This window comes from Hypomesus transpacificus, chromosome 9 (assembly GCF_021917145.1).
Source record: "Hypomesus transpacificus isolate Combined female chromosome 9, fHypTra1, whole genome shotgun sequence".
Taxonomy (NCBI): domain Eukaryota; kingdom Metazoa; phylum Chordata; class Actinopteri; order Osmeriformes; family Osmeridae; genus Hypomesus; species Hypomesus transpacificus.
This window is the reverse complement of record NC_061068.1, coordinates 14699612-14712676: the sequence shown is the minus strand read 5'-3', so window position 1 is coordinate 14712676 and position 13065 is coordinate 14699612. Positions and strand designations below refer to the sequence as shown.

At 44.2% G+C, this 13065-nt stretch overlaps 2 protein-coding genes across 2 annotated transcripts in view; one reads left to right on the top strand and one right to left on the bottom strand.

Moving 5' to 3' along the window:
- Window positions 1–13065, bottom strand: part of LOC124471292 (NACHT, LRR and PYD domains-containing protein 12-like) — a 1476309-nt gene that overhangs the window by 1191415 nt on the left and 271829 nt on the right. The window lies entirely within an intron of this gene.
- cita (citron rho-interacting serine/threonine kinase a) overlaps window positions 1–13065 on the top strand; it is a 71447-nt gene that overhangs the window by 40040 nt on the left and 18342 nt on the right. Inside the window, exons 38-42 of the mRNA XM_047025725.1 lie at window positions 5209–5289; window positions 5581–5716; window positions 6265–6404; window positions 6818–6910; window positions 7313–7421. Of these exons, the coding sequence (XP_046881681.1) occupies window positions 5209–5289; window positions 5581–5716; window positions 6265–6404; window positions 6818–6910; window positions 7313–7421 (559 nt within the window). The remainder of the gene's footprint in view (window positions 1–5208; window positions 5290–5580; window positions 5717–6264; window positions 6405–6817; window positions 6911–7312; window positions 7422–13065) is intronic.

The following is a 13065-nucleotide window of genomic DNA, read 5'->3' as shown; positions in this document are numbered from 1 at the left end:
GCAGACACCAGGAACCCCAGATAAAGACTGTCTCATTCTGCCCTCACAACATAATAGTCTCTCTCTCTTTTCTCTATCCCTACTTTTTCCCCTGTGCATGGTCTGCCCATCTTTATTCTATGTTGTTGTTTTCGGTTTCTTTGTGTATGTGTGTGTGTTTGAGTGTGTCTACTTGTCTATGTTTGAATGGTGTGTGTGTGTGTGTGTCAACCCATATTCTTGTATTGTATGAATCATACTGTAGGGAGGTGTTCCTAAAAGACAGAAGAATCTTTCTCCTCTGGTCCAGGTAAATAGCTGCACAGGCCTAATGCTTGGGGCACTTTGGACTAAGCATGCTGTTTTACGCGCACACACCCCCCAAACTAATACAGATACATTATATTACAATATTTGGAATACAAATTGAATACATGTTTTTTTTCTTGCTACATACACCCAGTTTATTAAGATGTCTCAGGGTCAGAAAACAGTGGTGTAGCGATGAGCAAGAATATACTTTTGTAAAGAATAATTGTAATAAAATGTTATTGTCACTTTTGTTAACTAACCTTCTGGGCTGTAACCCTACTGTGCACTGTACATACATACTTGCTTAACAGTACAATACAGAACTGTAGCTTTCCTGACCTGTGCTTCTTATCACTAATGCAGACACACACACACACACACACACCAGTGTTATGGTACACAGACACACACACACACACACACCAGTGTTATGGTACACAGACACACACCCACACACACACCAGTGTTATGGTACACAGACACACACACACACACCAGTGTTACGGTACACAGACACACACACACACACACACCAGTGTTATGGTACACAGACACACACCCACACACACACCAGTGTTATGGTACACAGACACACACCCACACACACACCAGTGTTACGGTACACAGACACACACCCACACACACACACCAGTGTTATGGTACACAGACACACACACACACCAGTGTTATGGTACACAGACACACACACACCAGTGTTATGGTACACAGACACACACACACACACCAGTGTTACGGTACACAGACACACACCCACACACACACCAGTGTTACGGTACACAGACACACACCCACACACACCAGTATTATGGTACACAGACACACACACACACACCAGTGTTACGGTACACAGACACACACACACACACACCAGTGTTATGGTTCACAGACACACACCCACACACACACCAGTGTTACGGTACACAGACACACACACACACACACACCAGTGTTACGGTACACAGACACACACACACACCAGTGTTACGGTACACAGACACACACACACACACACACCAGTGTTACGGTACACAGACACACACACACACACCAGTGTTACGGTACACAGACACACACACACACACACCAGTGTTACGGTACACAGACACACACCCACACACACACCAGTGTTACGGTACACAGACACACACCAGTGTTACGGTACACAGACACACACCCACACACACACCAGTGTTATGGTACACAGACACACACCCACACACACACCAGTGTTACGGTACACAGACACACACCCACACACACACCAGTGTTATGGTACACAGACACACACCCACACACACACCAGTGTTACGGTACACAGACACACACCCACACACACACCAGTGTTATGGTACACAGACACACACCCACACACACACCAGTGTTATGGTACACAGACACACACCCACACACACACCAGTGTTACGGTACACAGACACACACACACACACACACCAGTGTTACGGTACACAGACACACACACACACACACACCAGTGTTACGGTACACAGACACACACACACACACCAGTGTTACGGTACACAGACACACACCCACACACACACCAGTGTTACGGTACACAGACACACACCCACACACACACCAGTGTTATGGTACACAGACCCACACACACACCAGTGTTACGGTACACAGACACACACCCACACACACACCAGTGTTATGGTACACAGACACACACCCACACCAGTGTTACGGTACACAGACACACACCCACACACACACCAGTGTTATGGTACACAGACACACACCCACACACACACCAGTGTTATGGTACACAGACACACACCCACACACACACCAGTGTTACGGTACACAGACACACACCCACACACACACCAGTGTTATGGTACACAGACACACACCCACACACACACCAGTGTTACAGTACACACACACACACACCAGTGTTATGGTACACAGACACACACACACACACACCAGTGTTACGGTACACAGACACACACCCACACACACACCAGTGTTATGGTACACAGACACACACCCACACACACACCAGTGTTACGGTACACAGACACACACACACACACCAGTGTTACGGTACACAGACACACACACACACCAGTGTTACGGTACACAGACACACACCCACACACACACCAGTGTTACGGTACACAGACACACACCCACACACACACCAGTGTTATGGTACACAGACACACACCCACACACACACCAGTGTTATGGTACACAGACACACACCCACACACACACCAGTGTTATGGTACACAGACACACACCCACACACACACCAGTGTTACGGTACACAGACACACACACACACACACACCAGTGTTACGGTACACAGACACACACCCACACACACACCAGTGTTACGGTACACAGACACACACCCACACACACACCAGTGTTACGGTACACAGACACACACACACACACACACACACCAGTGTTACGGTACACAGACACACACACACACACCAGTGTTACGGTACACAGACACACACACACACACCAGTGTTACGGTACACAGACACACACCCACACACACACCAGTGTTACGGTACACAGACACACACCCACACACACACCAGTGTTATGGTACACAGACACACACCCACACCAGTGTTACGGTACACAGACACACACCCACACACACACCAGTGTTATGGTACACAGACACACACCCACACACACACCAGTGTTACGGTACACAGACACACACCCACACACACACCAGTGTTATGGTACACAGACACACACCCACACACACACCAGTGTTACGGTACACAGACACACACACACACACACCAGTGTTATGGTACACAGACACACACACACACACACCAGTGTTACGGTACACAGACACACACCCACACACACACCAGTGTTATGGTACACAGACACACACCCACACACACACCAGTGTTACGGTACACAGACACACACACACACACCAGTGTTACGGTACACAGACACACACCCACACACACACCAGTGTTATGGTACACAGACACACACCCACACACACACCAGTGTTACGGTACACAGACACACACACACACACACACACCAGTGTTACGGTACACAGACACACACACACACACACCAGGTTTATGGTACACAGACACACACCCACACACACACCAGTGTTATGGTACACAGACACACACCCACACACACACCAGTGTTACGGTACACAGACACACACACACACACACACCAGTGTTACGGTACACAGACACACACCCACACACACACCAGTGTTATGGTACACAGACACACACCCACACACACACCAGTGTTACGGTACACAGACACACACCCACACACACACCAGTGTTATGGTACACAGACACCCACACACACACACCACTGTTACGGTACACAGCTGTGCAGTCCAAGCCAGATGTAGTGATGGAGCTGCTCCTAGGCCTGTGACCCCTCCCCCCATCCACACCAGCCCATGTTATGTCTGAAATGCATATTTGCCACCAGCAGCACATCCATCCATACAAACATGCGCTGTTGTATTTGTCATGTTTGTTCCAACACTCTGTGAACTACTTTACTAACTACGAGCCACAGTTTGAACTGCTAAATACATTGACGGATGGCAAAACCTACCCATGTACGTCATCGAAGGAGGGGTTGGATTCGTCAAGCTTGTTCTTCATGTTTCGTAGTGAATATAGTACCAGGAAGTGTTTTTCTAGCAGCGGTCTTCAGGGGCTAGGACTGTATCATGGGGTGATGGTAGTGATGTATGCTGCGGAGAAGAGAGCAGAAAGAAACTGTTATTACCCTGCACACTGGTTTGCATTTAAGCTGTATTGAGTTCCAACTCTGTTTGATCAAATTGTCCTATTGAAGGACTTGTCAGCTGGCTATGTGATTGCAACCTCTTTCACATCTCATAACTTTAATAGGCATGAATACAGTTGTGTGTTTTTGAATACTTGCATGTGTCCGAGGAAGTTCCGCCCATCAAGTTTGTTCAGTGTACTGTGGAAACATGAAGTAGAAAGTAATTCCTGGGTTTATCAACTTGGTTATGATACAGGTGTCATCTAATGCAGGTTAAAACCATGAGTCGTAGGCCTATTGGTTTAACAAGTCCTGTTATGCTAGGAATAGTACATTCACTAGTGAATAGTGAATATACACTGTCTTGTCTTTGTCAATTCAGTTGTAGGACTTCTTAGCCATTTGGCAAGAGCCCTCCTAGTTGACCTGGTGCAGTCAGAATTCTGTATTTTTAGAGTTGTATAGTGCTTTTCCCCTCCTCTATAGTAAACTTGAATGACTTCACGATGATTGGTAATTTCATTAATCTTCTATTATATGGACCAAATTCTTGTTCTAGAATTTTGGGGTGGAGTGGGTGGAGGTTGTATAGTTGCAAATCATATTTTTTCAAACAAGGTATTGCCGGTGCATAAAGTATCTACTGGCAAAGGAGGAAAGGCTGGATTTGAAATTACTTCTTGAGTAAAGGTGGATGAACACTTGAGGCCTTAAGGATTCCAGTTGCCACCATCAATAGCGTTTTGGTGTGTGAAATATATATTATTTATATTATGGAGTCCATAAAAAAGAGGGCAGAGTATGTGGTGGTGTTTTGCTACAGGAAAGAATGACAGAAGGATTAACTCCAGGCCCATATTTAGCTGATCTATTGAAATGGAGATGCTGGAGTTCAGGGCTTAGTTTCAGCACGCCACAGTGTTTTCAAGGTGGGGGGGGGTTGGGCTTTGGCTGCTGTCATCCAATGAGACAAGTTTTTTTGAGGGGGTGCACTGTTACCAGCACCGACATTTCTTAACTATGTACCTCAGTGTAAGTGAAATATTTACACCTCCTAGCCTCTTTGTGATTCACTGTCCCTTCCTTTGTCAGAAACTGCTGGGCAACTCTCTGTTGAAGCTGGAGGGAGACGATCGTCTGGACATCAACTGTACTCTCCCCCTCACCGACCAGGTAGGCAGTCACAGTAAGCTGGTCCCTGTTCTGCCACCAGCGGAGTCAACAACCAAGCTTTGCCGTTTTGAAGGGGAAACGTTACATCGTACGCAACGGTACAAAAACATACCTGGGAAAGCCACATACGGTCGATGCAAGTATTAACACGGATGGTCATTTAGGAGCACTAACTTGAAGGCCAACGCCTGTGCTGGTGTGATGGTACTGTCGATCTAAGACCTTCTCTCTGCCCCTCCCTAGATAGTGATGGTACTGTCGATCTAAGACCTTCTCTCTGCCCCTCCCTAGATAGTGCTGGTGGGCTCAGAAGAGGGCCTGTACGCGCTGAACGTCATTAAGAACTCTCTTACTCACATCCCGGGGCTGGCGTCCGTCTTCCAGATCCAGATCCTGAACGAGCACGAAAAGCTGCTGATGATCACTGGTCAGTAGAGGGCTGCCTTGGGTGCATGTCATCACTAGGAACGCCCTGGTCTTGGGTGCATGTCATCACTAGGAACGCCCTGGTCTTGGGTGCATGTCATCACTAGGAACGCCCTGGTCTTCGGTACATGTCATCACTAGGAACGCCCTGGTCTTCGGTACATGTCATCACTAGGAACGCCCTGGTCTTGGGTGCATGTCATCACTAGGAACGCCCTGGTCTTCGGTACATGTCATCACTAGGAACGCCCTGGTCTTGGGTACATGTCATCACTAGGAACGCCCTGGTCTTGGGTGGTCCTCAAAACCAAGTGCGCCATGGGTGTCTGTCTGTATGAGACTGTCATCATTTTCGTTTCCTCCTGGCGATTTATTTCAGAAGATCATCTCAAATGCATTTTTGTTTCAATGTTTTTTGGGGTCTTTCTCAAACGGATTGATGGGCCAGCCTGAAGTTCTTTGTCTAGGGAGTGAGTAGATTTCAGGCCCTGTGGGGAGGACCACGCGTGGAGCCCCCCGGACCTGACGTGGCTCTGTGTTCCCCTTCAGGAGAGGAGCGGGCGCTGTGTCTGGTGGAGATCAAGAAGGTGAAGCAGTCGCTGTCCCAGTCGCACCTCCCCGCCCAGCCCGAACTCAGCCCCTATGTCTTTGAGACGGTCAAGGGATGCCACCTGTTCTCCTCTGGGAAGGTGAGGGATGCTGCACTCGCCGTTTCATCTCAACATGCTGCAGCTGCACAGCTGCCACAAGGACATGACACTGTCGTTTTTTTTTTTTTGTTTGTTCCCACTGTAGTTTAAGACTTGATTGTACAAAGCTGGCTTCAGTCCTACTGGATTTTAGCCATGCACCTGCAATTCACAATTGAATAATGGAGTTTAATATTTAATTAAACAAATTCAGTTTGTATTTAATGATAGTTATGTTGTTAATTTTGTTTCTATGATTAGCAAAATATTATATACATAGATGTAGATCAATGCCACACTGTGTTACCCAGTTCATTGATGACTTATAATTGATTATATTCATGATGGGATGTCATGATTTGAATGACGTAATGAATGTGATGTGTCCTGATGCTGTTTTCTCTCTGTTCCAGATTGACAATGGGACATGTATCTGTGCTGCGATGCCCAACAAGATCACCATCCTACGCTATAATGACAGCCTCAATAAATTTTGCATTAGAAAGGTTTGTTTTGACTGCACAAAAAGAAGTCCTTAAGCAGCATCTAGGCATTGAGATGCACAATTCTGCTTGAATACTTTTGATCGTTTTTCCCATAAACCTAATAATAAATTCTACTTACGGCTCAGGATAATTGGAGCGGAGAAGATCTGTGTGATTGATACAGTACAGACTCAGTCATGAAAGGCTTTAACTGTAGCAAGATTTTAAACGCAAAAATGGTTCTGGAACATAATCTCCGCTTGTTTTTATTTAAAGAGATAAAGCTGTGAAATTAAAGTTAATCATTTTTTGCCTGTCATTCCAATGTAGCTCAGATTACAAGTGTTGTAAAAGCTTCACAGCACGCCAACCCATTTTATGAATCACTTTATTTAATCTTTCATATGTTGTTTGTTGTTGTAGGAGATTGAGACGTCAGAGCCTTGTAGCTGTATCCACTTCACAGGTTACAGCATTATCATTGGCACCAACAAGTTCTACGAGATTGAGATGAAACAGTATGTACTGGAAGGTAAGACAGCAAGTAGTGCAGTTAACCATTAATTCTGACAACTTTATGCCAAAGTCAATGCAATTCATTTAAAATGCTGAAAACATTGTAAGCCAATGCTTTTACATGTTGGGGATCAGGGATTAGGCTTTACACTTGCCTTGGTTACAGTATGGTAATAGTGTGCGATGAATGTGTCTGACAGGTTGTCTTTCAGCTGTGTTACTGTTCATCAAACATGTCTGTCTTTATTGAATGTTTTACTTATTACTAGTCATTTTTACAAAAAATAATAATTACAAAAGCATCAGCATGCTTTTTAGCATGAGTATGTCATTGAACCACAGTATTTGGGAGTGTAGATGGGGGCAATTTCAAAGATCCATAGGGTTATAGTTAATCAATATCAGAACTCATTGGCAGTTTGTGTTACAGTATATATAAACAAATATATCATTTCTTTTAAACAATGAGTTTACTCAACTGCAAGAAAAACAATACATTTCAAGGTTTTGATGCAGTGGGGGGGGCCAGCCAAGGGGGTCAGATGGCTGAGCGGTTAGGGAATCGGGCTATTAATCAGAAGGTTGTCGGTTTGATTCCCGGCCATGTCAAAATGACGATGTGTCCTTGGGCAAGGCACTTCAACCTATTTGCCTTGGGGGGAATGTCCCTGTGTTACTGTAAGTCGCTCTGGATAAGAGTGTTTGTAAATGTAAATGTCGCTGGAATCAAATGTAAGCATATATTGAATTGAAATTTGATGAAAAATCGAACAAATTGTGAAGCGAAAAAATAATGCCTGTCTTGCTTGTTCTGGTTCTTGATCTTCTGCTGTACTTTCTATGTGAACTATCTGCTGTATTTAGCGTGACGTACAGTGAATATAATGTCATGTCCTCAGACAGGTAAAGTATCTTCCCTGTGTCCTGTCATGTTGGACTGTAGATCTGGTGTTACTGCATGTGCTGTCCCAGTAGGTGAAGGCCACTAGTTCTCCCAGCTGTGGGTCATACAGAAGTTCCCTCAGGTGGTGACTGCTGGGACAACTTCACCCCCTTGGTTTTTCTATCATAGATAATGCACCTCTTGCGATGACGTCTGAGATTGCCAGCATGGCTAAAGGTTTTATCACAGAGGTCACAACTGTAGGGCTTCTCTCCAGTGTGGATTCTGCTGTGATTTCTCAAAGTTGAAACATGGCTAAAGGTTTTATCACAGAAGTCAAAGCTGTAGGGCTTCTCTCCAGTGTGGATTCTGCAGTGAGCTCTGAATGTGCCAGCATGGCTAAAGGTTTGACCACATAGGTCACAGCTGTAGGGCTTCTCTAGTGTGGATCCTGCAGTGATTTCTCAAAGTGGAAACATGGCTAAAGGTTTTATCACAGAGGTCACAACTGTAGGGCTTCTCTCCGGTGTGGATCCTGCGGTGAGCTCTGAAATGGCCAGCCTGTCTAAAGGTTTTACCACAGAGGTCACAGCTGTAGGGCTTCTCTCCAGTGTGGATTCTGCTGTGATTTCTCAAAGTGGAAGCATGGCTAAAGGTCTTATCACAGAGGTCACAGCTGTAGGGCTTCTCTCCAGTGTGGATCCTGCAGTGAGCTCTGAAATGGCCAGCCTGTCTAAAGGTTTTACCACAGAGGTCACAGCTGTAGGGCTTCTCTCCAGTGTGGATTCTGCAGTGATCTGTGAAACTGGTATACCTGCTAAAGGTTTGACCGCAAAGGTCACAGCTGTAGGGCTTCTCTCCAGTGTGGATTCGGCTGTGATTTCTCAAAGTGATAGCATGGCTAAAGGTTTTATCACAGAGGTCACAGCTGTAGGGTTTCTCTCCAGTGTGGATTCTGCAGTGAGCTCTGAATGTGCCAGCATGGCTAAAGGTTTGACCGCATAGGTCACAGCTGTAGGGCTTCTATCCAGTGTGGATTCTGCAGTGAGCTCTGAATGTGCCAGCATGGCTAAAGGTTTGACTGCATAGATCACAGCTGTAGGGCTTCTCTCCAGTATGGATCCTGCAGTGAGATCTGAAATGGCCAGCCTGTCTAAAGGTTTTACCACAGAGGTCACAGCTGTAGGGCTTCTCTCCAGTGTGGATTCTGCAGTGATTTGTGAAACTGGTATACCTGCTAAAGGTTTTACCACAGAGGTCACAGCTGTAGGGCTTCTCTCCAGTGTGGATTCTGCGGTGAACTGTCAATTCCCCAGTCTGTCTAAAGGTTTTACCACAGAGGTCACAGCTGTAGGGCTTCTCTCCCGTGTGGATCCTCCTGTGTCTCTTGAGGTTACTGGATGAGGAAAGGCTCTTCCCACATGTGTCACAGTGATGTGTCTCCATAACTCAGATCTCTCTTGGTTTTCTGTCTGGTCTCTCTGGATCCTGTATTTAGTCTCTGGAAGCTTGTTTCTCTCTGGTTGATCTTCTGTCTGGTTACTGCTGTTTCTGGTTGAGTCTCTCTATAGTTGCGTCTCTCTCTGCAGTCTCTCTGGTTAAGTGTCTGTAGTCTCTCTGGAGCCTTAAGGTATCTCCTCTGTCTAGTCTCCGCCCATGATCAAGTATTATTCGCCAGTAGGGGATCTGGAAGAAACAGTTCCAAGTTAATGAGAACTCAGCTTTCACATATAAAATCTTATAATATAAAACTATTTTGTCTGTCATAATGTCCACTTTGCATATGTAATGTTATTTTTACTGGAGAAACACACAACACTGAGAAAAACATAATCTCTGGCATACAACTCCTCATAGTAATTTTGTTTTCTTCAAAATAATAATAGCCTATATGATTAATTACTACACAATAAGCATTACATGTAAATTAACAATAACATGAATGGGCTAGAATTGCAAAGTTTGATATAAAATAATTAGTGGTGGGCCGTTATCGGCGTTAACGTGCTGCGTTAACGTGAGACTCTTATCGGGCGATGAAAAAAATATCGCCGTTAATCTTTTCTTAAAGTTGGGTTGGGAGCTGGGTCTATACGACGCAAGCTATGATGACTTTCACCTTGATATTTTAGCTCGGATGTATACCTAGACGAATTGCACTGTAGGGGGCGAGAATGAGTCTTCAAACCTGTGTGTCTGCCTTGTGTATGAAATTACCACTTCAAACGTGACATGCTAACATGGATGCAGCTATGAAGCTGCCGGGTTTGCTTCAGGGAAAATATATTTTAAAGAAGCTTCCCAATGGAAACCTTGACAAGACTAAGGTTGTTTGCACCTTTTGCGATGCGGAATTAGTTTACTGTAGGAGTTATTCCAGTCTCAAATACCACATAAACTAGCATCCTTTAGCTAATGAGGAAGATGCCGGGCCAAGCACTGATGTAGCGCAGGGGAAGAGTCGTCGTCAAACTATTATGTTTGAGTGCAACCGAGGCAAGACTTACTTTTAGTCATTATTAGGGTAGCACACATATTCTGAATGCCTTCAGTGGAATTCAAATGAGCCATTTTAATATAGATTAATCTAGATTAAAAAATGATCTATGCCCACCACTAATAATAATATTAATATACTCTATTGAGTCTCATACTCTGTGTCTGGTTTTCTATTTAAAAAGGAAAGTTATAACATAAAAAACTAGAGGGGGTACAATTTCTGGGGAAATTGAAAGTTGTACGGTCTAGGCTGAAATGAATTATTTTCATGAACAGATTGAAGTTTAGGCTATGGCAATGGAGTTCAGGTTAGTAGTCACTAGTCAGATAGTTTCACCTATTGAAAGACTTTTGATTTAAGTAAGGGTACGTAGTGCCGAACATCATTGACATCCTACGTAGGCTACTGTAAACAGCTGTGGAGATGTTTTTTTTTAGCTACTAACAGTACAGCGTTGCAATGAGCTACACTGGTTTGAAACCACAGGTAATGATAATTTCACCATCAAATCGTTTACTTGTAATCTAATGTCATAATAAATCCTACAACGAAAATGTAATTGTGAGGAATGTTTATTTTAACGATTGAAAACATATGCATCATAGACCACTGTAGTATGTGTTGCCCGGACAACAGAGGCTAATGTCATGATGCTAATGCTTCAGTGAAATAGTAGACTAATGTTTTCGAAAGTAAATGCAACTACTTCCTTATATCAGCTTATATTGTTTTTCATATCACAAAGTAAAATTAGTAAATAGTTATCACCCTGGCCTATTTGCTTGTCGTGTTTCTGCAGCTCCCTTCCAGTAAAGCAGTTAGCCTAGCTATCTCCCAGAAGTTAACGAGCTGCTAATGTTCAGCTAGAGTTAGTCACGCGATATTTCGTGACGTTAGTGACGTCAGTAGCGTCAGTGACTGTGGCTAGCAAGTTAGCCACCGTTAGCTTCACTTTTGCCACAAAAACTGAATTAAAACCTAAACCGTGCAACGGAACATAAATCCCAATAGAACGCAATCGTGACCAAGACGAACCTTTTGACATCGACATTGTCTATGTAGTCCAAATATTGACTGAGCCTTAAGGGCGCGAAAATAAACAATAAAAATAATATATGTGAAATAACAATGGTTTGTGCTCGCCGAAAGGCAAGCACACCCTAATAAATTAAGGAATGTTTAAAGGCACTCATATTGGCTTCACTGCAGCAATACAGAATACAGCACACTTTTTATATTCTGCCCAAATCCTCAGTAATTTGGTTTTTCTTCAAAACAATAATAGCCTATATGATTAAAGAAAGGGTAGGCAAGTTTTGTGAAGCTAGCTATTTTAATTTCTGTTTGATAGGATTCAAATCAAAATATCCCACCTCCTCCCTTCAAAGCCACTCCCACAAAACTACAATAACGAGCAATTGAGTGGAGGAGCAGAGTGCGCGTGTAGCCGGTGTGTATCGGTTAAACTCACTCCTCAAGTACATAACAGGCCACCCGCATCAACAAATAGCTAGCTTTATGTTGGCGTAGCTGGAAGTGGTCACGCTTGGGAAGTCAGAGGCGGCGTGTTCAACCCCAGTGAGGGGCAAACATCGTCCCGTACACCTCTGACGGAACAAGACCACGTCTGTTACACACGCAGGTAGACAGACAGACAGACAGGTAACCCTTCTAATCACTACCGTATTTTACTGAAAATAAGCCGCACCGTGTACAAGCCGCACCTCCTCAGAATTTGCGATATGTGTTTGTAAATCAGAGTACAAGCCGCACTGGAATACAAGCCGCACTTTACAAGTTAACAACGCACCGTTGCACAGAACACTGCTTACAATTGATCAATTGCACGTTCATGCTGAGGCAGCGGACAGCTTGGATAGCGATCTAACTAGACAACATTCCCAATCAGGGTGAACACACATTATTTAAACTATAAACCATAGCATTACACATATCAAAACAGAACAACCACAACAATACAACTCCAAACAATGCTTATTAAATTAAGCTATTTTGCTTAACTTAGTAGCTTTTCAGCTTGCCGCAGGGCATTCTGGGTACCAAGAGCAATGCACGAGTATAGGCAATCTTATAGCATTGTGTAACACACTTAGGTTGTGGATAGTATGTCCAGAAATAAAGCCAAGTCACTCATTTAGTGGAAGAATCCATTGTTTTGTCTATCAAATTATTTTAGATATATTATAAGTTTAGCTAGCTTGCAAATCCTGAGGATAGCTTACTGTAGCAGCAGTGTTGTGCAAAAGAATGCGTTCA